Source organism: Quercus suber, unplaced genomic scaffold, assembly GCF_002906115.3.
Source record: "Quercus suber isolate HL8 unplaced genomic scaffold, Cork oak 2.0 scaffold_311, whole genome shotgun sequence".
NCBI lineage: Eukaryota > Viridiplantae > Streptophyta > Magnoliopsida > Fagales > Fagaceae > Quercus > Quercus suber.
The window spans coordinates 427,482-455,087 of record NW_027069767.1 but is presented as its reverse complement, the minus strand read 5'-3'; the positions used below and the strand labels follow the sequence as shown (position 1 = coordinate 455,087).

General features: G+C 32.7%; 1 protein-coding gene across 2 annotated transcripts; it reads right to left on the bottom strand.

Annotated features, from left to right (window-relative positions):
- Positions 1–518: 518 nt before the first annotated feature.
- Positions 519–26,480, bottom strand: LOC111991050 (truncated transcription factor CAULIFLOWER A). Of its 2 annotated transcripts, none has more exons than XM_065782712.1 (8): positions 26,096–26,480; positions 7,121–7,199; positions 6,817–6,881; positions 6,632–6,731; positions 6,495–6,536; positions 1,500–1,541; positions 1,270–1,400; positions 519–823 (listed from the first exon to the last, which is right to left on the bottom strand). In XM_065782712.1, exons 1-8 carry the CDS (start codon positions 26,278–26,280, stop codon positions 718–720), a joined length of 750 nt encoding a protein of 249 aa, XP_065638784.1. In that variant the 5' UTR covers positions 26,281–26,480; the 3' UTR covers positions 519–717. The 2 variants fall into 2 exon arrangements, with proteins under 2 accessions (XP_065638784.1, XP_065638783.1); XM_065782711.1 differs by having other exon boundaries at positions 519–826; positions 26,096–26,475.
- Between the last annotated feature and the right edge of the window lie 1,126 nt (positions 26,481–27,606).

Below are 27,606 nucleotides of genomic sequence, written 5' to 3'. Positions count from 1 at the left end.
ATTTTAGCCATTTTACTACTTGCACTCACTTGTATACAAGGGCGGACCCACTTAGAAGGGTGGAGCTATGGACCCAAACTTTTTTAATTTTATAAAATTATTCTTAAAGTTTTCTAAATTTTTCAAAAAAATATATGGTTAGCCTCCAAAACTTCTCAAAAATTAGATTTTTACCCCCAAATTCACCTAAAATTTTCAAAATAAATATGATTAGCCCCGAAACTCTTCATATTTTTTTATATAACACTACCAAATTGGTTCAATTTTATATTTATTATTATTTTAGCCCCCATTCATAAAATTTTAGTTCTGCCCCTGCCTTTATAAGAGGACGCGAATAATGCCATAGTTACTTGTCTCATGGTAATTCAGTAACTCTTATGAACTTTATCTAATTTTTCCTTTTGTTATAACGAAAACAGCACATGCACCATGCAGTAAAACCTACATAATTTCTGATGTTCCATAGAGGATATGCGTGCATGTATGTATTATATATACATTAATGGGTCTATATCTAAGTACACAAAGCCATGCATTGTAACAAACATTTTGAGACTGTTCAATCAAGCATCAATATTCAATACAACACAGTTTACAATGTTAAAGATTCAGGATCACATCCATATCTAAGCACACAAAGAGACATAAAAATTTGCATAGATAGGAGCTCGAGCCTTGAGGGTATATATATATATATATATTATATATGTCATTCTATTGATTAAGATGACGAAGCATCCAAGGGGGTAGGAGTGTATTGGCTTGATTTTGAGATGGAGTTGTTTCTTCCTCTCTTCCATAGCCGCTTGCTTGGTAAGACCTGCTGCATTGCATATAGTTTCACCTTCTTTAATTTTCATATGTAATAAATCTTGAATAAGAATCAAAGTTCTGGTTCAATGCTTTGATGCTACAAAGTATTTAATAAGCGATGCACTTGATCATTTTTCTTATGATGCTTTAGGCTTCCAAATTTTATCTGATTAGGCATACCATGTATGACAAGAATATGCACAAAGACAACCAACCACTCACATTAGTAGCAAAATCATATACATGAAATGTTGTCAGGTACAATGGGCATATAAAATGCTCCCTCACATGGGAGCAGACTACGAGCGTGAGACTCATCCCTATGTAAGAGGGTCAGATACCGACTCCATATACACATGTGAGATGCACAAGTGCACACATAAGATAATGCATGCGTATATGCACATTGCAAATGAGAGAGAGAGAGAGAGAGAGAGAGAGAGAGAGAGAGACCCAATGTTCCAAGGCTGCAACGGTTGGGGGGGCTGCAACGGTTGGGGAAGGACGGAGGATGATTCCAAGGTATGATTCTGCTGCTCCCATAATTGTTCCTGTTGGGCTATTTCTTTCTCCTTCTCCTTAACCTAATGATTGCTCAAAATGTATCATGTAACATATATTTTTTTAAATTTGAAGCCATTGGTGCTAAGAAGAATTCACATTTGTTACCATAAAAAGTTTACCTTTTTTGCAAGCGAGTTGTTTTGCTCCTGTAATGCCTTATCCTGTCATGTAATACGTTAGGCAACCCATCAAATAACATGAATTTCAAGGTCACTCGTTAAAGTTGCGTTTGGTAAGCCTATATATTAATGTAAAAATACATTATGACCTAATACGTTCTTTTAAGACATTGCGTTTGGTATTTTTTTTTTTTTTTGATAGGTAAAAATTAAAAATAAATAAATAATACCAAACGCAATGTCTTAAAAGAACATAACTGTATTTGGTTATGTCATTATAGAAAATATCTTTTACTTTAAATAATGATTTATTATAAAAAAAATTATGCAATTAATATATATTTTTTTAAATAATAAGCATAACACAAAACTAAAATATAACTCTATTATATTCCAAACATAAGTCCAATATAATTACAGTCTCTACTTAAAAACAATTACCCTAAAAAGAAACTCATTCACAATGAGAACAAAAAAAATTCTCATTTCCAATGGGATTCCACCACAAAAAAAGATGTGATGAAAAAAATAATCTCAATACAAGACCCAAATGCATCAACTACCCAACAAAAAGAGAGGGAGAGCCAGCATATATGATGAATTTGCAAAAGCAACAGAAAATAGCAAAATTTACAATAATTATATTTAAAAAAATTGAACAAATCAGATATTCAACGTTTCTGTGAACAATATGGCCATAGATGTAGAATTCATAAAAAATGCATAGGATGACTCGGAGACTTAGGACCTTGGCTTAGCATGAATGTGTCCACCGAGCGGGACAGAGTGTGAACCCTTTGCAAATGGAGGTTCTGGCTCATTTCAAGGGTTCATATCATTTGAAAATTTTTCTTGTTATATTAGTACAACTAAATTTGAATAGGATTAAATGAGCCCGTTCTCTCTGGTCTACTCGGGTAGATTAATGAATTTACAAAAAAACGATCATTGGTAAACAAAATTAACTAATTTGATCGTAAAAACTTACAAAAACTTAATTAAGGTAGCAAGTTAGAGAGAGAGGGGGGGGGGGGGAATTGCTAGGAAGCATGGATACGGACATAGATATAGGTACAATATTGTAACATTAGTTATTTTTTAAAAATTATAATTTGAAATAACCGGTATGACACAAATATAATATAAATACTGCATTCTAAGTGAAGTGTCTATACTTCCTAGCAAAGTTATTATAAAAACTCATTTTATACCTTAGATTGATGAAGAAAACCCAACATCGGCAGAAAACAACGGCAGAAAATCAATTGGTAGAAAAATTGTGGTTGATTTCACTATGAGCCACAGCCGTCAATTTTGCTAACAAAAATTGATAATATATCGATTAAATATTTTGTTTATTTTGTTGGGAGTCAGAGCTAGCATTGTTTACATCATCGTAACCCACGAAACCCTTGAAAAAGCCGCGAAACAACATCGAAAAATAACACACACACACATTGAAGCTAAAGGAGAAAATTAAGAAAGAGGGAAAAAGAAAAAAAAAAAAAAGAAAAATAAATAAAATAAGAGAAATACATTTTTTAATAGAGAAGGAGAAGTAAGAAGAAATAAAAATAAGAATCCTCAATTTTCAAAAAATATCATTTTGGATATAGAAAATTAGAAATGAAAAAAAAAAAAAAAAAAAAAAAGACAAAGTTTGGCTACAAACTTGACTATAGTTTAAGGTTACAACTTCACTAAATATCTTTTTATTAAATGTAAAATTTGACAAATCCATCATTAAATTACATTTTCTTGATAAATAGCTATGTTATCAATCAATTGTTTAGATTGTATGTTTTTGTAATTTAAAATTACATATAAAAAAAAAAGTTTATGGATCATATAGTAAATAACATCCGATTAACATAAAAATTGACATGTATGTTAAGAGCATAAAGAACATGCAATCCAATAATTAAATTTTAGCTACAACCGTTAGATTGCATATTTTCAAAACTCTAACCGTTAGATTGCATGTTCTCTACACTTTTAATACACATGTAAAATTGTGTTAATTGGATATTAGTTACTATATGATCTATAAGATTATATTTTATGCATAATTTTAAACTATAAAAACTTGCAAATTAAACAACCTATTGATGATATAACTATTGATCTTTAATTTTCTAGAAATTTTGCAAGCATAGAAGATATAAGAAGAAAATGTAATCCAATAGTAGATTTATCAAAATTTACCTTTAATAAAAAGATATTGGGTAAGATTGTAGCCTTAAGCTATAATCAATTTTGTAGCTAAACTTTGTCGTTTTCAAAATATGTAGTAATATTAGTTTTTTTTTTAAAAATGAAGTTGTAGCCTAAGTTTACAACTAATTTTGTAGCCAAACTTTGTCCAAAAATGAATTTCCTAGAAATTAATAAACTTGCCCAAACACTACCAAAAATTGCATGAATTGAGAAAGCAAGTGAGATAAAGAGCAAGAAATAAAGAGCAGAAATAAAAATTAGCATGTTTCAACTTTCAACTTGAAGGCCTATGTCCACAGTAGAAAATTACAATGGATGGAGTATGTGATATATATAGGAAATACAAGGTAATATGTAAATTATAATTGCATGTTGAATTGCAAAACTACTATAATCCATAGTAGTATACAACCATGGTTTTTAAGTATTTATAGTATTAACTTATTGTATTTTATTATTTCCCTTTTGAATATACAGCACTGTCAGTTTCTTTAAGATCTTCTGATCTTTCTCTATGTGTGTGTGTTAAAATAGGAGGTGTTTGGTACACCATTTCAAACAATAATTTTCAGTTTTTAAACAACATTACACGAATTTTCATATTTTTTCACCCACACATATTTCTACACATGTTTTCCAACAACAAAATACATATTTTTAAATGCATGTACCAAACACCCCTAGTATTCTAAAAAAAAAAAGGGTAGAAGCTGGAAGACACCTCAGAATGGAGGATCAGGCCTGATATGAAATATAGAAAATGCGAGATAGTTGGCAACAACAAACGACACATGGAGACCAAAGAATGTGGTGAAGTACAAGACAAAATGACAAGGAAATAGTGACCGAAGAATGGCATATGCAAGACATCAACAAAGGACAACTTTGTGGTGAAGTACATGAGCTAGTTGGTGGCCTTTGGGGGAACCATACAGGAGCTTCATCTTGTTACCATGTTAAAATCATTTAAGTGAATGAGAAAGTAAAGAGGGATAAATAGACTGGTACCAAAGCGTGACTTGGTTTGGCTTAATAACCTACTTCCAAACAAGTTATACCTTTATTATATTGTTTTTTTTTTAGAATCACAACTCAATATCTTTGTTATATGTAATAGTTATTCATTAGGATTTTCAGTTCCTTAAATTGAGCAATAACATTCCTCTTTAGAAGGTGTGTAATAATTGTTGCGAAATTGCCTCAGATTCCAAATGTGGTTTGGAAAGTCAATTGGATTTTCTAGTTAAAGAAGAAAAAATTAGTTTAGTTATTTTTGGATATCTTTTGACATGCAAAAAAAATTCTTTTGAGTGAAAGAAAAATATATTCCTTTTCATAGAAGTATTGTAATCCTTGTCCACCAAGGAATAGAAATTGAAGTATTATAAACAAATTGTGCTGTAAAGAATTTAATGACTTTAGCCCAAGGATCCTCCCCTATGGGGTGAAGAGAAAAATAATAGAATTGGACATGAAACCAAGAGAAGAAAATGAATTTTTGCTTGGTAGGTAGCACAATGAGAGATACAAAAAGGTTTGGGTTTTGTTGATATTTTTTTTTTTTTGGTAAAAGCACACAAATCAAGTAGAATTTGTGGGGGGTTTTGTTCAATGATGCAGAGTGAAGAAAGACGAGTATATCGCAGTGCACAATGAGTCTGTGTGAAAAGAAGAAGAAACCGCAATGAGCACAATGAGTGTGTGTGACCAAAGAAGATTTTTTCTTTACACAAGGAATATAAATTTGAGATTTCTTGAAAAATATATTGCAATTGATTTTATAATTGTGGATTTATTCAGAGTTTGATTGATTGAAATTGTTAGTTAATTCATATGGGACTAGATTGGGACTCAACAATATCTATTCTTTTTTTCTTTTTCTTTTTCTATTGAGATATAAATCTTATTCCAGTGGGACCTAACACATGAGATTTTTAACATTTTAAATGAAACGTAGAGTAAAGTAAGGGGAACTAAATTTAGCTACAAATTTGGTTGTAACCTAAAGTTACAATTCCCACTAAAATAATTAACATAGTTATATATTTTGAAAATCTAATTGTTGAATTGCATGCTCTTTATGTTTTTGACACGCATATCAAATTTCATGTCAATAAATTGTTATTTACTATTTGACCCATAAACTTATTTTTTATGCATAATTTTAAACTACGTAAACTTGAAATTTAAACATTTGATTGATGACATTACTATTGATATTTAATATTTTAAAAATTTTGCAAGAATGGAGGATATATGAAGAAATGTAATCCAATAGTGGATTTATCAAAATTCACATCTAATTAAAAAATATTAAATAGAATTATAGCCTTAGGTTATGACCAAGTTTATAGCCAAATTTTGTCAAAGTCAGGGATCAAACTCATAATTTTTGCTCTAATTTCATATTAAAATTACTAATTCTCCAAATACCTATCAATCCTCCTAAAAACTTAAACTATTAAGAAATAGAAATTTAACGTCTATATTCAAGGACATCATCAATAAGGCATGGCTTAGGGCCATAAAGTTTTCAGCTTCATAATAGAGGACCATACAAAGTTAATAATTGTAAGGACCACATCTATGATTACTCATGAATAACAATGAAAATTGTCTGCCATTTATCAGTTAGATAAAGTAACTCATGAGTTTATCCAAAAAAAAAAAGGATAACTATACTCATGAATAACAATGAAAATTGTTTGACATTTATTAGTTAGGTGGTTCTCCGCTACATCAGTTATAAAACATGAGGGTGAGGCAGCTGGGGCTTACCTTTTTCTGAAGATCTGAAATGGATTCGTGCATAACCTGGTTCTGCAAGTGAAAGATTATTTTATTAACCATAAAAGTTTTGGCTCACACCACAACACCAAAAACTCCAAAACATTTACTATTACAATGATTTTTACCTTTCTTGTCCTTATATGTTTAAGAGCAGAATCAAGCTGTTGCTCCAAACTCTGAAGCTCTTTAAGACTCAAGGAATCAAGATCTTCTCCCCTGAAATGCCTGCAAAGAAGAGGAAGTAAGTAAACTTCTCTGCTGTTTCTTTCATTATAACAAAGTACACAACTGCCTGTATTCAAGTTTGTACTTTTGATTTCTCTGTAAAACCTCCATCCTTGCTTTAAGCTTTGCATGTTCAAGGTTCCAGCTTCCCTAGAAAAAATTAACGGGTTTAGTCAACGAAAGTACCATTCTTTGTACTTACTCTTTATACTCCCTGTCCAACTGGTGTGGCAGTTGCAATCTGTAATCAATGCCAAATTAATTGCCATTTTGGTTTTTGAAATAGGAAAATAAGAAAATTGTAAGCCACATCAGTCAGAAGCTAGAGTTAGCTTGTATCTAACAAGATTCTTGAATTTGAAATTTATTCAATGGATTAGAAATCACACGTTTGGTTCAAGATCATTTGCAAGAAGCCGCCTCTCTGCATATGAATATCTCTCATATCGTTCAAGGATCCTTTCCATACTGTTATCAAAGGAAATAGCATGATAATCTATTAGTCAGTTGATGAATCAAAACTTCAAGCACATAAAAAGGAGTTTGTAGTTATAACAAATTTAATTTTAATGAATAATTATTCTCAAAATGCCATAGCATGATAATCTATTTCGAGTAACGTTACAGACACAAACTATTTTACAACATTTTTACAAACTAATGTTGTGGCCAACTTCTTACTGGTTTTTATCTAAACTCACCATTAGCATCACTTTTTCATTTACCAATTATTACTTACCATATCGGCCATTTGTAAATTTTTTTATAAAATAATTTTTGTATCTCTAGCATTACTCATCTATTTTTAATAATCTAAACAATCCTCATAATGTGATTACTCTTTTGTATTCGTTAAGAATAGATTTCCCAATAATTTAGATGATGAGATTTTTTAATCTATAATTAGATTTTAAATTAAATGAGAAACTAAATAATATGAATTTTCTTTATTAGTTTGCTTGAAAATAGGATAAATAATTGAACAAATACATAATTACTTTATTAAATTACTTAAATAATACCCTAAATTAGTTTTTTTTCTCACTTTTTATAATTCTGACATAATTAGCTTTTATACTATGAGTTTTTTTAGATGAACTTATTTTTATTGGCTTCTTTTGTTTAAAAGATATGTTGCGTAAAAGTTCAACTATACCTTTTGAAAAGTAGTTTTTAAAAAAGATGCACGCAAGATGGTGGTGAAAGGAAGTAGTATTTTAAGCTAAAACAAACAGATCCTAAGATAGAATAGATATGCTATTAAATTGAAATATAACAAGAAAATGATCTAATCTATAAATTTGTTCTTTGTGTCCTGAATTTTTCATTCAAACGGTAATGCACTTGTACATACTTTTATTCACGTTTTATTTTTTTTTTATGCCAAAATTTTTGCATGCTTTCTGCCTTAGGTTAATTGAAATATGTAAATATTATATATTGTACATATTTCATTCTGGACATTATTAAGAATAATAATTATATATAATAATCCTGTATAAAAAAAATTATATATAATAATCCTGTATAAAAAAAATTATATATAATAATCCCTAGATTTGAGACTTGAACGAAGCATTTATAATCAAAGAAGAATACAAGAAAGACTGAAAGAGAGAAACATAAAGTGCAGGACTAAGATGAAACGTATGTACCACGCGCATGTAATTTCTATTAAAAACTTTTGTAACTTTGTAGTAATCTAAGAGCATTTGTACCCGTCAATGCGATAGAAAAAGTGCTTAATTTTACACGTTCAAATCCAAAAATCATCCACATCAATTAAACTAAAAATATGTAAATTTGCAAAGTTGTTATACCTTTTATATAAATTTACATCGACACTATTCATTTTACATTTATTTTTTAATTCTTTCTTTACATATCTTAAAGATAAAGAAAGAAAGTGAATGATAGTTGTTATATATGAAGAAAGAAAAACAATTAAGAAATTAAGAAAATTGATATTTTAATGCAATAAAGTATGTAATAGATAATCTAATATCGGTGTTTTTAAAAAGTGGTTGTGTAAATTAGAAAAAAATAAGATCTTATCCTAAAATAAATAGAAATTTTTGTACGAGCTAATGAGAATGCTCTAAGGCTATAACACCCTACAAAAAATTAACATGATTACAAATTTTAAAAATCTAACTGTTAGATTGCATGTTATATATATTCTTAACACATATGTCCAATTTCATGTTAATTAGATGTTATTTACTATTCAATTTATAAACTTATTTTTTATATATTAAGCAACAAAATTTGAAATTTAAACATTTGATTGATAACATAACTATTAATATTTGATCTTTTGGAAAATTTGCAAGCATGGAGGATATAAAAAGAAAATGTAATCCAATGGTAGATTTGTCAAAAGTTATATTAAATAAAAATATTTTGAGTGGAGTTGTAGCCTTAGACTACAACTAAGTTTATTGCCAAATTTTGTCTTTCATCCATTATAAACAAAATATTGTAATTTCACTAGTCTACCATAGAAAAAAAAAGGGTGGTATTACATGTTTCGACTACATGTATTCACACTCTCACATAAAGATGGACACCACCCTTGTGGGAGCATTCCATGTGAAAGGGTGAATACATATAGCCCAAATATGATAGATTTTCCCGGGGTAAGGGTGAGGGTGTGGTTATTTCCCTAGACTATCTTAGACACACTCCACTGTGTGAGACATGGGATATGGTAGTGTAGAATAATCCAAAAAAAAAAAAAATTGGAAAAAATCATTTTCCTAAACAAAAGTGGAGCATTTTCTAACTAAAAATCACCACTCATGATGATAAGTTAAAAGAAAATCTTGATTATGAGAGGAAAGTATTTTATTAATCCAATATATGCATCTTTCTCTTATACTACATGAGTCTTACACAAGTATGGAGTCTACACGCCATAAAAAGAAATATGTATACCAAATATATATATAAAATAATTATTGGATTATAAGGAGCTGGCCATGGTAAATATTGTGATAAGTAATGTATAGCACTTCAATGAAAGAGGTTTTGGGGGAGGGGGAGGGGGAGGGGATGTAAGTTCCAGCTAGCTTAACTAGTAAAGTTTTTTATTGTTAAATAAGAGATTTAGGGGTTCAATCCCTGTCTACACAAAAAACCGATTAGTGCCTTGATTTAATGATAATGAGCTATCATCAGAAGTGGTCATCATAGGTTAAAACTTCTAAAAAAAAAAGAAAAGTTGGAAAGGGGGGGTTATTGGCTGTAAGGTATTAAAAAACATTTAAAAGTATGGCATAAAAATGAAAATAAAATATTATACACTGATTTTACTAACAATGTTACGAGTATAATTATTTTCTAACTCTTGATTCTCAACAAAGAAAAAAAAAAATACTAACTATTTGAATAAATTATGTACACAATTGTAGGTTTCATTTGTGGTAGATTCAATATCTGATTTTAAGGGGTGAAAAACTTTTATGTAAGACATGCATAAATGTGCTCACAAGTACATGAGACCAATCAAAATAATAAATAATTATTCATGTGAATACTAAATGATATTTTAATATAATTTTTTTAACAGAGTAACACACTATATCGTTATCTATGACGGGTTTCTTCATTTTACACCTGAATAAATTCTTCTTTTTTTTTCTTTTTTTTCTTTTTTTAAAGTCAAAATTCCAACTAGGATTCATATGAATGGATTTTTAGTAGGCAGACAAACCTAATGTACAATTGGGTGGGGTGAGAATTGCCCCTTAGCCCCACCCAAAATCTTATATATATAAATATATATATATATATTAATGGATTTCCTTTATGCATTTATTTTTTATATAGTTTTTTTTTTTTTAATGTTATATATTAATGGATTTCCTTTATGCATTTATTTTTTATATAGTTTTTTTTTTTTTAATGTCATAACTAATGAATTATATACTTTTCATAGTTCAAACTTCACTAAGAAAGAAAAATATTTCCTATTTTATTAATATCTTTTAAGGTTCAAGATTTATAATGGAAAATAAGGATAGGGAAAAAGATTAAAGAAATGAGTATTAATTAAAAAAGGAAAAAAAAATTGTTTCTTTTCAAAATGATAACAAAATTGATAATAGGATCTCAAATTTCTTATATAATAATTAATTTTTCTTCAAAAAGTTGTATGTAAAGTAATTAATTATGAAAATAACTACATACCAAACTGCCTATTTTGATATTATTTTTTAGATTAATCTTTGAAATTTTCAGTGCAAAGAGGATCATGATATAGTTCTAAAAATTTATTACAATTTGAATATTTTATGAATATATATCTACCAAAATAACACAAGTTTATCTATTTATTTACACAAATTTATATAAATAAATAAATAATAAACACAATACAAATTTGCTATTTATTTTTTAGATTTCATGCATTAAAATATCATTTACTGTGGTTGGCTTTTTATTTTCCAAGTTGCCTCATACATTTATGTGTGGATAATAAATTTTGCCTCCCTAAAATCAAATTTTAGGCTCAACCACCAAGTACAACTCATGTGAATTCGTTGTTTTGGTTAAACCTTACATGTGGATTCTATACATGGTACCCGTATTCATGATAAAAATTTATGTTGGGATATTCTACTATTCATGTGGGTGGAGCGATTATCACTCCCAAAATCTTGAATAATTTTCTTATCTATATAATAATTTATGTAAGACCAAACAATTTTACTTTTGTCAGACCTTTAAAATTGTGCCACAAAAGGTTTGTAGGCCTCACAATTTTAAGCTCAAAGGTCTCTTTGGATACTCTTCTTACTGAAAATACTGTAACAAAATAATTTTTAAATATGTGAATAGTGCCGTGGGATCCAATTTTAAAATTGTTTTTGCTGAAAAGTAAACAGTACAGGGGACCCACAAAAATAAATGCAAACGTGCAATGCAAGCTAAAAAACGCTATCCAAACTCCACCTAATTATACAGTACATTTTAGTGCAATAATGACATATTCTTTCCTATCACATAATAATGGGTCCCACTAATTATTATACTACTTGAGCATTGTATTTTTCTCAATTTTATATCCATTATAATTATATTTCAATGTGTTTTTTAGAGTCGTAAATATAAAGGTTTTCAAATGGTAGAATATAATTTCATATACAAACACAATAATAATAAATGTCTATTTATAACTATCATAGTTATCGAATTTCATATAATAGAAAATTAATTTTTTACCCACTAATAACAACCGGCCACATAGAATTTGTTGTGTAAATATTGTGGACATGACATTGCTCTAAAAAGTAAAATAGGGAGTATCATTTTTGGTTAAATAAAATCTTTCATTTTACTTATATAAATACAAGCTTAATAAATACTTATAATAACTTCTATAATTATTGTCTAATTATTACAATATAAAAATTGCAATTTTTTTTTTCGAAGAGCAAAAATTGCAAAATTATTGCTTCGAGATAAGAATGGAACATTTATAAACAATAAAGAATAAAAAGTGTCACGGCTACAACATTTTCATTATTTCACAACAAATTATAGCCAGTAAATTGTTAGAGCATCAACATCAGTATATGTAAAATTTTTCTATCTGTTTTACACTAAGAACCCACTTTTTTTTTATTTTACAAAAAAATTTTGCAAAAACACCTACATCAGTTCATCTATTATACACTATGTTTTTTTTAAATAATCATTTATTATTTTATTATACACTATGTTTTCATTTTTTAGAACAATACTCTCTCTCTTCTCCACAGCCCGACCATAGAACCACTCCTCTCTATCTCTAAAACTGTCCCTCACAATCTTCCATAGCCAGAGCTCGGCTTGAGCTCCGTCTAAGGCTGAGAGCCCCAAAGCCTTCGCCAACACCAATGGCAGCGAAGATCAACAGCACCACCACAAATAGTGGTCAAAACCCGATCCTTGAACCATCATAGACCCAATTTGGGTGGATATGGTCCGATCTTCACTCTCGCTCTTGGCAGCGACGAACACTCCTCCCAAGCTTCCATGGCAGCGGCAATTCGAGATGGGTTTTGGGTTGATTTGGTTTTTTAATGGGTTTTCCGTTGGAGATAGGAAGCTAGAGAGCAAGGGAATAGAGAGACTAAAAGAGTCAAGGAAGCAAGAGAACGAAGAGAGGAGACAGAAAAAAATTGATTTAATAATCAAATACAAACTACAGTAACCATGTAAATATGCTCGATTACTGTAGTATTTTTGGATATGTACAGTGTTATAGACCCATTTACAAGGGTAGTTTTTGAGGAAAAATGTGTAAAATTCACCACTTTCTCTATTTTCCATGGACTAGTGCAATTACTCTTATTGGTTCTAATTTGAATTCACAACTTAAATTACTTTTTGCCTAGCCATAACAATTAATAACAACTTGACATATAAAATTTATTGTGAAAGTATTATGAAAATATTGTTAACATAGCATTTCTTATAAAGAATAAACGTTAAAAAGAGCAATAGAGGACTCTATCTAGGTTACTATTGGACTTAGACGCTAGATATTCCACGTGCATGCAATTGTAATTTCTATTAAAATTTACAATACAAAAATGGTAATTTTTATTGCACACACTATACACATAATTTGATTTTTAAGTTATGATTGCAGTTCAAAAACTCAAATATATGTATGTTACATGTAATGGGCAACCTATATGCAAAAGGGTCCAAAAGAAGTATCACTATTTTCCTTTTATTTTTCTTTTTTCTTTTTTATTACATTGGTACGAGAGATGCTGGGCATATGGTGGGATCCACTGCACACTAGGATATGAGACATGGTGGCGCTGAAGAATAAAAAAAAAACACAAAAGAAAACTAGTTCATTTTCTTCATAGAACACACACATTACTTGATTACAAAGGAGGGTGGAAATGAGGTGATCTTTGTGATAAGTAAGACATTAATCCTTCCCAAAGATCAGCTCCTAGCCAACCAAATCAACCCTTAACCAAAATCACAAGTTCCCTCTTTCTATCTAGAACTGATCATCATTATATTGGTGAAATAATCCCGTGAACTCTTTATTTATTTTTTATTTTTTTAAATAATCCCGTGAACTCAACTCTGTTAAAAAGTAGCTCAGGCAAGGGAGAGGCTTATTTTCTAGTAAGATAATCTATTTTTGTTCAAGCACCCAAATATGATCATATGTATCAAATTGGATATCTTTAGGATTTCCAATTCGCATCATACCGCTCACATACTGTTGTAACCCAACTCCCCAATAGTAAGAGATAGCCCAACAATGTGTAAAGATTTTTATTTATATTTTTTATATATATTTATTTCAAGAGTCCGAATTTAGTAAAAATAAGGTGTAAAACTCATATTTTACACCATCTAATTAGAAATTTCCACATCAATTATTTACTTAAAACTTTATACATCCTACTACACCTAATAATATTTCAATAAACTCTCACTTGAGTTGAATTTTCAAATAGGTATTAGAATTGATTGTGTGTGGTTGTGCCTACTCTTTAATATGTGATAAGATGGTGTGACAAAAATGGGATTGTTAAGTATAAAACTTGGATTTTACACCACATCTTTATAGAATTTAATCTCTAATTTCAATGTTGAAAACTTATCTAATTATCTTTTATTTACTCTTTTGGATATTAGTGGTAGAGTCCTTAGTAATTCACTCTCTAATTCTCTTACTCACTCAATATGGTAGTTCTTCGAGGGAACTAGTCCTCCACTGATTCTTCGAGGGAATCAACCTCCAAGTTAGTCTCAATGAGAGCTAAGTAAATGTATTCTTATTATCCCTTATGTTACAATCATTTCAGTCTTTATACTAGTTATTGTCTTACTGTTGGTACTCCTTATTACAGCACACACTCCAACTAACAATGTACAATACTTTGATGCTTGCTCTAACTGATTTGCTCTAACTGATTTTGTACAAGTACCTACTGCACACAATTATCACAGCTATGATGTCTTGTACCTAACATTACCCTCCCCTTTTAAAGAACCTTGCCCACAAGGTGAGGGAATTGGTGCTGTAGCCTGTGAAGGAGCTCCCAAGTAGCATCATCTGGTGAAGAACCATCCCACTGCACGAGAACCTCAGTAACCTGTCTCTGCCTCCTTAACTGGACTGATCTCTGCTGCAATATTGCAACTGGTTCTGGAGATAAGTGACCCTGGTCATCCACTGGTGGTAGTGTAGGAAGAGGAGAGATGTGCTGACCAAGCTTAGCCTTCAAGCATGAGACGTGAAAAACAAGGTGAATGCATGAAGTTGGAGGTAAGTCCAGCTTATAAGCAACAGAACCAATCTTCTGCAGAACTTGAAAAGGGCCAAAGAACTTAGGTGCCAATTTCCCAACCTTCTTTAATCGAATGGTCTGCTGTCTAAAGGGCTGCAACCTGAGGAAAACCCAATCCCCCACCTCAAAGTGTCTCTCCACTCTATGCTTGTCAGCCTTAAAAAAAAAAAAAAAAAAAAAAAAAAAAAAGGCCCTTGCACATAAATGTATAAAACTTGGGCTAGTTCAGACAACTACAAGACGTAGGAGGCCCTGTCTAGTAAGCCAATTAGTCAGATTCCACAGCCCAACACTCGTGTTCAGTTCATAATATGGTCAATTACTCTAGAGAATAGGGTTACAACAAATTTCACAATTAGTGACGTCACATATTGTTATTAATTGATTAAAAATTGATGTTAGTGATGGACTTAAATAAGAAACTATAAAAATTTGAAAACCCAATTATAATGAAATTTTTTGTATTTGTAGAAATCTTAGCATGAAGAGATGAATTCTTATTGAATTAGCACTTGACATGAGGGTGTACAATGTAATATTGCATCTTGATGATGTGATCTCTTTCTTGGATGAAAAATGCAAATTCACCCTTGGATCAAATCTAAACTTGAATAAAAGGGCAGAGCAGAAGAGTCGAGCTGTGGGGACAATAGCTCCCCGGGCTCCTGCAAAAACTGCCTTTCCCCCATTGATGTCCTTTTCCACTGAAAAAACAAAACAAAAGGTAAAAACAAAAACAAAAAACATATATACCTCTCACTTTTTTTGGTAGTAGAATTTGAAAATTACTTTCTCTTTCAATAAAGTCCAACAAATTGTTCTATTACATTTTGTATATTTAGGATTCAACTCAAATTTGAAAAGAAAAAAAAAAAAAATCCATTTTGCGCTTTTTTTTTTTTTTCTTTTTTCTTTTTTCTCTTTTACAACTTTTTATAGGTTACGCTCCATTTATAGTCGGACATCTATTTAAATAAAAACAAAAACAACTGATACAAGACATGGCCTAACAGTGAATTGCCAATTATCAAAACAATGTAACATATTTGTAAAAATTGGAAATGAAAGATATGTACTTAGGGTAGAAAAAATAAAAAAAAGATTAAGTATATTACAAATTCTTAAGAATTGGAATCTTGAGAATCATTTAGTTAGTTAGAAAATAAAATGAATTAAACATAGGCGACTAATTAATATAGGAGTCTAATGCATTATAATGACTACGTTGACAACGCATGGTGACATGGCACAAGGCCAGCAGCCAAGCCTAAGGGTTCATTTCACATACGCCATAATGTTGTTGTAGCAAAATTCACATGTGCTAGGTTCTTAGAATTTTGATGGGAAAAATAGATACTAGCACTAGCACATGCACATGCACAATTTTTGGAAGATGTTAAAAGTAGGCCAAAATAGCACAATAGTATTATTTACCGAAATATATATCAATCTACCACTATTTTGAAAATATTTGAAAAATTCACTACTTTTTGGGTACCCAAGTTTTTCATGGTATTCGAGTTCATGGAACTCAAGTATCATGGAAAAATTTTGAAAATTTTTTATGGTACTCGATGTTAGAGTCCTTAGTAATTCACTCTCTAATTCTCTTACTTACTCAATATGGTAGTTCTTCGAGGGAACTAGTCCTCCACTGATTCTTCGAGGGAATCAACCTCCAAGTTAGTCTCAATGAGAGCTAAGTAAATGTATTCTTATTATTCTCTTTCTGTTACAATCATTTCAGTCTTTATACTAGTTATTGTCTTACTGTTGGTACACCTATTACAGCACACACACTCCAACTAACAATGTACAATATTTTGATGCTTGCTCTAACTGATTTTGTACAAGTACCTACTGCACACAATTATCACAGCTGTGATGTCTTGTACGTAACATTACCCTCCCCTTTTAAAGAATCTTGCCCACAAGGTGAGGGAATTGGTGCTGCAGCGTGTGAAGGAGCTCCCAAGTAGCATCCTCTGGTGAAGAGCCATCCCACTGCACAAGAACCTCAGTAACCTGTCTCTGCCTCCTTAACTGGACTGATCTCTGCTGCAATATTGCAACTGGTTCTGGAGAGAAGTGACCCTGGTAATCCACTGGTGGTAGTGTAGGAATAGGAGTGATGTGCTGACCAAGCTTAGCCTTCAGGCATGAGACGTGAAAAACTGGGTGATGCATGAAGTTGGAGGTAAGTCCAGCTTATAAGCAACAGAGCCAATCTTCTGTAGAACTTGAAAATGGCCAAAGAACTTAGGCGCCAATTTCCCAACCTTCTTTAATCGAATGGACTGCTGTTTAAAGGGCTGCAACCTGAAGAAAACCCAATCCCCCACCTCAAAGTGTCTCTCCACCCTATGCTTGTCAACCTGAAGTTTCATTCTGTCCTGAGCAGCAACTAAATTAGTCTTGAGAAGACTCAAAATCTGCTGTCTATCCTGCAAATACTCCTTAACAACAGCAGCCTTAGTAAGTCCAGGAATATAATCCAAAAGTGTGGGTGGTTGAAACCCATAAAGAGCTTCAAAGAGAGTAAGTTTAGTAGCTGTATGATAGTTGGTATTAAACCAAAACTCAGCTAGAGGCAACCACTCCACCCATTGCTTAGGTTTGTCTCTTGCAAAGGCTCTGAAATACTGCTTAAGGCTTTTGTTGACCACCTCTGTCTGGCCATTAGATTGAGGGTGATAGGTAGAGGACATAACCAACTCAACCCCTTGCAATCTAAATAATTCCTCCCAAAACTTAGAAGTAAAGATAGGGTCCCTATCACTAACTATAGAGTTAGGCATCCCACGTAACTTGAATATGTGTTGCATGAACAAAGAAGCAACCTTAGCAGCTGTATAGGGATGGGATAAAGGGATGAAATGAACAAACTTAGTAAGTCTATCCACTACCACAAGCAAAACATCCTGTTTTTGAGATTTGGGCAATCCTTCCACAAAATCCATACTGATAGAGGTCCAAGGAGTATGAGGAATAGCCAAGGGTTGTAAAAGACCAGCAGGCCTACTGGTTTCATGTTTGATTCTCCGGCATATATCACAGCATTTAATATAGTCCTTTAAATCTTGTTTCATTCCCCACCAAAACCAATCCCTTTTGGCTCTATGAAAAGTTTTCAAATAGCTTGAGTGCCCACCTAAAGGACTGTCATGCACCAAGCTCAACACTTTAGACTTCAAACTGCAGCTTCTGCCCAAAAAAATTCTACCCTTGTAAAGCAACAAACCATTCTGCAAACTGAACTTGCCAGAAGCTTCAGAACTGCCAGTAATGGACTGCAAAATTTGTTGGACCTCTGCATCTCCATGATAACTAGCCTTAAGCTCGTCAATCCAAGTAGGAGTAGGAAAGGAAATGAGAAACAAACAGCTATTGGAATCAACTTGGAAATCAATACAAAACAAACTGCTAACTGCCTCTGAAAGTACCTGATGTTCATCAAGGTTCTCACTCCTCGGTTTCCTAGATAAGGCATCAGCTACAACATTTTCCTTCCCTCTCTTATAGGCAATAACAAAAGAGTATCCCAGCAACTTAGTGATCCATTTCTGTTGCATAGGAGTTCCAATTCTTTGCTCCAACAAATGTTTCAAACTTTGATGATCTGTTTTAATAACAAATGGTTTACCCAATAGGTATGGTCTCCACTTCTTTATTGCTGTAGCCAAAGTAAGTAACTCCTTCTCATAAGTGGATAAATGAATGCTCCTGCCTTTCAAGGCTTGACTATGAATAGCAATTGGTCGACTTGCTTGCATTAACACAGCTCCAATACCATAACTTGAAGCATCACATTCTACCAAGAAAGGCTGAGAAAAATCTGGTAAAGCAAGGACTGGAGGATGAGAAACAGCCTCTTTAAGATTATGGAATGCCAAATCAGCCTTTTCATTCCACTCAAATGCATCTTTCTTGAGTAAAGTAGTAAGTGGGGCAGCAATAAGACCATAATTTCTAATAAACTTCCTATAATATCCAGTTAAACCAAGGAAACCCCTCAAGGACTTCACAGTCTTAGGAATAGGCCAATCTAACATGGCTGCTGTCTTCTTAGAATCTGGCTGCACCCCTTCTCTAGAAATAATATGCCTTAAGTACTCAACTTCAGAACATGCAAAGGCACATTTGCTTCTTTTGGCAAAAAGCTTATTGTTTAGTAAAGCTTGTAAAACAGTTTTGAGATGCAAGACATGAGAACTCAAATCAGGACTATACACTAGTATATCATCAAAAAACACCAGCATAAACTTCCTAAGAAATGGTTTGAATACATCATTCATGAGAGATTGAAAGGTTAAAGGAACATTAGTCAACCCAAAGGGCATAACTAAAAATTCATAATGGCCTTCATAAGTTCTAAATGCTGTTTTCTCAATATCCTCCTCTTTCATTCGAATTTGATGATAGCCCGATCTCAAATCTAACTTAGAAAATACCCAAGCACCACTTATTTCATCCAATAGCTCATCCACCACAGAAATAGGAAACTTATCCTTCACTGTATCTTTATTGAGAGCTCTATACTCCACACACATTCTCCAACTACCATATGCTTTCCTTACTAATAAAACAGGAGATGCAAATGGACTTTGGCTATTTCTAATAGAACCAGAGTTAAGTAGGTCTGTAACAATATTCTCAATTTCTGATTTCTGATAAAAAGGGTACCTGTATGGTCTCTGACATATTGGTTGAGTTCCTGGCTTGAGAACAATCTGGTGCTCATGTCCTCTACATGATGGTAAGCATTTTGGTTCCTCAAAAACCACAGCAAAATCCTCTAGCAAGGACTGCACCTCTAGTGGAAGAAGCTGCTGTGCAGATGACTCCAGTGGGTGCTGTGACACAATTTGCAGAAGCAGCCCCTTCTGGTTTGATTGTTTAAGAAACTGATCTCCAGCTTGTATGACTGAACCTGTGGGCTTGATGCCTTGCAACCACACCTTCGAACCTTGATGCAAGAACTCCATCTTCAATTGTTTAAAATCCCAACTGATCAGACCAAGTGTACTTAACCATTGGGTGCCTAAAACCACATTACAACCCCCCAATGTTAAAACATGCAGATCCACCAAGAAGTCTGTGCCTTGCATTTTGATCAACAAATCTTTACATTCACCCTTAGTTCTGATCAATTCTCCATTAGCCACCCTAACCTCCAAAATCCTTGTAGTATCTATAGCCAATTGCAAGGTTTTAACCAACACAAAATCAAGGAAATTATGAGAACTTCCAGTATCCAAAAGTATCACAACCCAATGCCCTTTAATCTAACCCAAAACCCTCATAGTTCCTGGTGAAGGGCTGCACAACAGAGCATATAAAGTAATATCAGCTTGATCTAACTGAAATTCTGCATTATCCCCCACTTCGACAATTTCAACTTCATTAACCTCTTGCACTTCTTTTATCATGAACAGCTTCAGACCCTTACACTTGTGTTTGGGCTGCCATTTCTCATCACAATAGTAACACAGACCCTTTTTTCTTCTTTCTTCCATTTGAGTTGAAGTAATCTTTTGTATAGGAACTCTTGCCTTAGACTCATTCTTACTGTCAGATTTTTCCATTGGTTGTTCTTGCCAACTGCTTCTGCTAAACTTAGAAAATGGCCTATAGACCTTCTTGCAAGTGGACAAATATTCTTCTTGAATTTTAGCTTACCCAAAGGCAGCATTCAGAGTTCTTGGATTTTGCATCCTCACTGCCAATCTTACTTCATCTCTTAAACCACTCAAAAAACAACTAAGCTTGTGAGATTCAGATAAGTTCCTAATTCTGTTACTTAACATCTCGAATTGGCTCTTGTAAGCAGCCACAGTAGTAATCTGTTTTAACTTGGTTAAGGCTTCCATGGGATCATCATATGATGAAGGTCCAAATCTAACTTGAATGGCCCTGACAAAGGTCTCCCAAGAATCCAAAGATCTCTCACAATCTTGGAACCATATCAATGCCTCATCATCAAGATGATAAGAAGAATTCCAGATCTTTTCTTCCTCAGGTATTTCATAGTAACGAAAGAATTGCATAGCCCTAAAGATCCAAGCAGAAGGATCACCATCACTAAATCTGGGAAATTCTAACCTGATAGACCTAGGAATTAGAGCACCAACCTCAAGTCGTGGATGGCGCATAGGCTGTTGCAGCACCTCTGCTTCAAGACATTGATTTTCTTGGTGATGAGCTGTTCTTTCCCCTTGATTAACTGGTTGTTGTACTGTTGGTAACCTCTCTTCCAACATAGCTTGCATTCCTCTGAAATTGCTATCCAATTGTTCCAATCTTCTTGAAATAATTTCCATGGTAAAAGCATGATCATCCAGTCTCTGTTGTACCAGCGAAACAGAGTCACTCAACAGAGAATATTTGGTTTCTTGCACCATGGCTGAACCTACTCTAATACCAAATGTTAGAGTCCTTAGTAATTCACTCCCTAATTCTCTTACTCACTCAATATGGTAGTTCTTCGAGGGAACTAGTCCTCCACTGATTCTTCGAGGGAATCAACCTCCAAGTTATTCTCAATGAGAGTTGAGTAAATGTATTCTTATTGTTCTCTTTCTGTTACAATCATTTCAGTCTTTATACTAGTTATTGTCTTACTGTTGGTACACCTATTACAGCACACACACTCCAACTAACAATGTACAATATTTTGATGCTTGCTCTAACTGATTTTGTACAAGTACCTACTGCACACAATTATCACAGATGTGATGTCTTATACCTAACACTCGAGTTCCATGAACTAGAGTTCCATAAAAACAATTTCGGAAATTTTGAAGGCTATTTTTTCAAAAAAATTAAACTCGAGTTTTACAAACTCGAATTTCAAAAAAATAATAGGTTGTTAAATGTTTCACAAATAATGGTATATTACAAAATATTTCGCAAAAGAGTAGTATTTGGCAGTTAAAAGTAAGTAAAAGTCAAGTACTTCTCTTCTCAAAAAATAAAAAAAAAATAAAAAAAAAATAATTTACGTGCTTAATTAAAAGTTGCATGTGATTATATATTACGATTATATTCTATTGGTTCATGCAAATATGTCTCTTCCCAAGAAATTCACGTTTTGCCTATAAATACCCTTGGACGTTTATTTGAACAATACATAATTTTTATTTCCACAGACACAATTATGTAGTCTTTGATCACCACCCTAATGGGGCTGCCATTCATGTTTAGGACAAACAATCCAGTCCATCAAAACTGCTCTTAGTCATTCAACCCCCAGTTTAGTTCTGTCATTGGTCAAACTCCTCTTCGGTTTTCAATTACCAGGACAAAATTGGGAAATGCCCCGTTTGGGTAAAAATAGCAGCATAATGCCATTTTCTCCAAACTATATAGGGAAATACCCCTCTTTTGTAACTCGATTTTCTCAAAATCGAGTTAGGCCCTATAGCGGCGTTTTTTAGGAGCCTATAGTGACCTTTTTAGGACCTATAGTGGCGTTTTTTAACTCGATTTATAAGAAATCGAGTTATAGGTAAAAAAAATTAAAAAAATTGCCTATAACTCGATTTTATGGAAATCGAGTTACAAAACGTCACTATAGATCCTGAAATTGTCACTATAGGTCCTTAAAAACGCCGCTATAGGGCTCCAGAATTTTTTTTTTTTATAACTCGATTTTGAGAAAATCGAGTTACAAAAGAGGGGCATTTTCCTATATAGTTTGGAGAAAAGGGCATTATGCTGCTATTTTTACCCAAATGGGGCATTTCCCAATTTTGTCCTCAATTACCAAACCTATCTCCCTCCAAATTTGGTTTTCCTTCGTTAATTAAGCTCCACTCTCTCTCTACCTCCAAACTCTTCACCTTCATATCCAATGAGCCCCAAACAAACAAAAAATCTCATCCAATTTAAAAAGGAAAACAATATATTTTAAAAAGGATATGGGGGATCAGAGGTCACATTTAGGCGGGTGGATTACGTGTATGGATCTGGTAGAATGTGTGTAGGTGGAATGAGTTGTGAGAGGTGATTTTTTCTTTTTTTCTTTATTTCATTTTACATTATTTCAAACACTTGACATATTTTTTGGGAGCACTTTCAAAATGTAACTAAACACTACGGGAAAAAGAACATTTTCTTCCGAAAACATTTTTAACTGAAAATATTTTACATCAAAAAACAATTTACAATGAAAAAAATGGAAAAGTTATAATTTTTTTGGTCTACAAATATTCTTGAACTCATGGCCCTGCCATCAATCATGTGTTGGGCCCACATTTTTCCTAATATGGAGGGTTATGGAGTGAGATATGAGCTCAGACAGTAGGTCCCTTATATATATCTTATTGAATATGTTATTTTCCTTTTTTTTTTCCTTTTATTTATTTATATATATATATATATATATTTTTTTTGAAAAAATTGCACAGCCCTAAAGATCCAAGCAGAAGGATCACCACCACTAAATCTGGGAAATTCTAACCTAATAGGCCTAGGAATTAGAGCACCAACCTCAGGTCGTGGATGGCGCATAGGCTGTTGCAGCACCTCTGCTTCAGGACATCGATTTTCTTGGTGATGAGCTGTTCTTTCCCCTTGATTAACTGGTTGCTGTACTGCTGGTAACCTCTCTTCCATCATAGCTTGCATTCCTTTGAAATTGCTATCCAATTGTTCCAATCTTCTTGAAATAATCTCCATGGTAGAAGCATGATCATCCAATCTCTGTTGTACCAGCGAAACAGAGTCACTCAACAGAGAATATCTGGTTTCTTGCACCATGGCTGAATCGGCTCTGATACCAAATGGTAGAGTCCTTAGTAATTCACTCTCTAATTCTCTTACTCACTCAATATGGTAGTTCTTCGAGGGAACTAGTCCTCCACTGATTCTTCGAGGGAATCAACCTCCAAGTTAGTCTCAATGAGAGCTAAGTAAATGTATTCTTATTATCCCTTCTGTTACAATCATTTCAGTCTTTATACTAGTTATTGTCTTACTGTTGGTACTCCTTATTACAGCACACACTCCAACTAACAATGTACAATACTTTGATGCTTGCTCTAACTGATTTGCTCTAACTGATTTTGTACAAGTACCTACTGCACACAATTATCACAGCTATGATGTCTTGTACCTAACAATTAGTTTGTATTCTAAACATCATTTAATGACCATGAATTCACTTCATTAAGCATTATTACTCTTAAATTGATAATCCTATATGTTTAACAATATATGAACAACAAAATGCTTAATAATATATAAAATAAAATAAAAAACATACTTAATAATTAATCAATACACGTATCTCCATTGTACCCTAGTTTTTCATAAATCACCATATCTCGTATTATAGTGTACCCATACCTTTGCTTCTTAGTTTATTTTAGGAAGAAGTAAACTTCAAACAATATCTCCTCCTATTAATCTACTACGTGCTAGTTTATAAAATTATCCGTGTATATTATTTCAACAAATCACATGATTCTTTTAAAAAGTCATGTGACAAAAACTAAACATAAATAGTCTTTTTAATAGCTTCAAATTGGTTTAAAGTAAACTTTTTCCTTGATTTTTTTTCAATGGGTTTTTATTATTGTACTGTTTTTTGGCTGAATGAGTTTAAAAAAAAAATGCACCATTTTTTTTGGATGTATGCATTATTTTTTTTTCTCAGCAGGTTTCAAAAGTGTACAATTTTTTGGCTGAATGGGTTTCAAAAGAGTAATGTGGACACTATTTTAACACAATTTTATGCCACAACTCATCACATGACGAATTATAATTAATAAGAGTGTGTCCCCACATGACCCATTAACACACCCTTACCGATCCCAATCCGCCATGTAGCAAATTGTCACAACAAATTGTACTAAAAGTGATGTACATATCTTTACTTTTCAAAATTGTACCCTCTTTTTGTTAGATGGGTTTCAAAACTGTACTCATGTCACGGGAAAGCTAGATGTACCATTCAATTGTGTAATTTTGGCTCATAAGCTCATGATAGTATTACTAATTGTATGTGCCTACATGCTTTTGTCTTCCGGTTACAATGAATTACAATCTCTTTCTTTTTTCTTTTTCTTTTTTTGCAGGCAAATCTTTTTTTTTTCGTTTTTTAGTTACATGTTTTGCTAGGGAGGAACTTTAACAATACATTATTTTCTTGAACTTCCCCTAGAAATCGGTGCCAAGTTACAAAACCATGCTCCTATGTGTGTACACTCTCCGTGTGTAGGTGTCAACTTTATGTCCAGTCATGCAGACAAATCAAAGTTACAGAGTGGTTCTTCTCTTTTTTAGAGAAGATTTACTGTTTTCTATCTTCAATTTAAGAAAAATAAAACATTGAATAAAAGTTTGTTTGTAACATTTTATTGTGTAACTAAAAAAAAATTAAATCTATTTTCTTAAAACGCAACTAAACAAACCCCCTAATCTGCTAATCTCCTTTAGAGAGGACAAAGAAGAGAGGAATAAGAATTTTTAAGTCAATCCCATGTACAGCAAGAAACACCTGAAATAATGTGGAATGCTACGTTTAAACCTAACAAATCTGCCATAGATTCTTTCTCTTTCTCTCTCTCTCTCTCTCCGTAGAAAACATAGGATAATTGGACGGAAAAGAATCTTTATGTATTGTATGTATCATGTATATATGTCTAAAAGTATCTGTTACACAAAAAGGGTTGTTTTCACCCAAAAATCAAGAATGAAAACATAAATCCTAAAACAACAATGGAATTATAGTTTCTCTAAATCTTGAACATTTCATCCAGCACATCAAAAAGAATATAATTTGCAGCAAGAAATGAGGGTATATCAATCAAAAAATAACAAGAGTAGAGACCATATAGTATTGACCAAAAAAAACAAAAAAAGATGGTCTTTTTGTCAAGAAAGGAGGCCTCAAAGAAGACTAAAAGAGAGACTTCTATATACATTGAACCAATAAGACCAAACAAAAAAAAAAAAAAAAAGCTAAGACTGTATGATATGATATTCTATATTGAACACAAAAGAAGAACAAAAAATGAAAGCAACAATAATAAATATTTCTCTTACCAAGAATCCGTAGAGTACTCAAAGAGCTTCCCTTTGGTAGAGAACACAATCAAGGCGACCTCAGCATCACAAAGCACAGAGATTTCATGGGCTTTCTTCAACAAACCTGACCTTCTCTTTGAGAAAGTGACTTGCCTGTTGATCTTGTTCTCGATCCTCCTCAACTGAACTCTTCCTCGGCCCATAATTTTTTAGTTTCTTGACCCCAAACAAAAACCCAATAACACAAATATGGAGAAGACAAACACAGAGAAAAGAGAGAAAGAGAGAGAGTTGTTGTTTTTGTTTTTCTTATTATCTCTCTCTCTCTCTCTCTGTTGGTATATTTAGGAGTGAAATTTAGTTAACACAGTGCAAATATGAAAGAGGAAGGTCTGTCTTCCTATGCGTATATTTATAGGAAGTCGAAAAACCAGTTGGACCAGTGGAGGATGGGTTTGATGAGAGGGATAAGTGGGATTGGAAAAACGAGGTGGTTTCGTCAAAAACGTTGTCGATTTTTGATTGGTTTGACGTACTAAACAACAGTGTTGTACCTGATTTGTAACACTCTCTCTCTCTCTCTCTCTCTATATATATATATATATATATATTTATATGTATGTATATGTATATGGGGATCGAAGCCACATGCATCAACAACAACAATGGTGGTCCACATGGCTTTTGGTACGCATTATATGTTCGTGCCTCCAGGGAGCTTTGTACGATATTTAAACCTTTCTTTTGCTCTGATTGTGTTTTGTTTGTTCCATCTTACACTCTAATTGCTGACGGCGCTTTAACCATTGTGTATTTGAGCCTTTTTTTTTTTTTTTTTTCTCTTTTTTAAGCTATGTATATATTCTTTTGGGGGACCAAAGTTAATGTTGTTGGGTTGTGTTGCTTTCTGTTTCTTTTATCATTTTACTTACTGGAAATAGGGTTTTTTTTTTTTTTTTAATCATTTTTTTTCCTGACTGAATGGTCCAGGGAAAAAATACTTATGCCCTCCAACGTGGAATTGTGTGGGAACTAGGGACCCATTTACAAGTTACAAGGGTTTATGGGGACGAAATGGCTAAATAACCATAAAATCCTAACAATATAATTAGTTGTCAACGTTTTCAAACTATTTTTTTTTTAGCACCTCGAGTCTCAGAAAATCGAGTTATGCGCTCATACCTCGAGTCTTTGATGCTCGATTTTTATAGTTTGACCTGGCCTAGTTCCACGTGGCATCCCACGTGGAACTCGAGTCTCTGAGACTCGAGGTCCAAATCAAAAAAATTTGAAAATATTTTAAGTATGCAACTCTCTCGTCTACAAACCAAAATACCAAAAAAAAAAAAAACAAATCAGATCACAGAGGGAGAGAAAGAGTCTAGAAAAAGATGCTCAAATACCATATATATGTGTTCATCAGAAGGAAAAAAAAAAAAAGAGAAACCCAAAAAAAAAGCTCCAGGCCGGCAAGTCCCAGGCCGGCGCGACCGGCGCCGCAGTGCGGCCAGGGTCGCGCGCGACCCAGG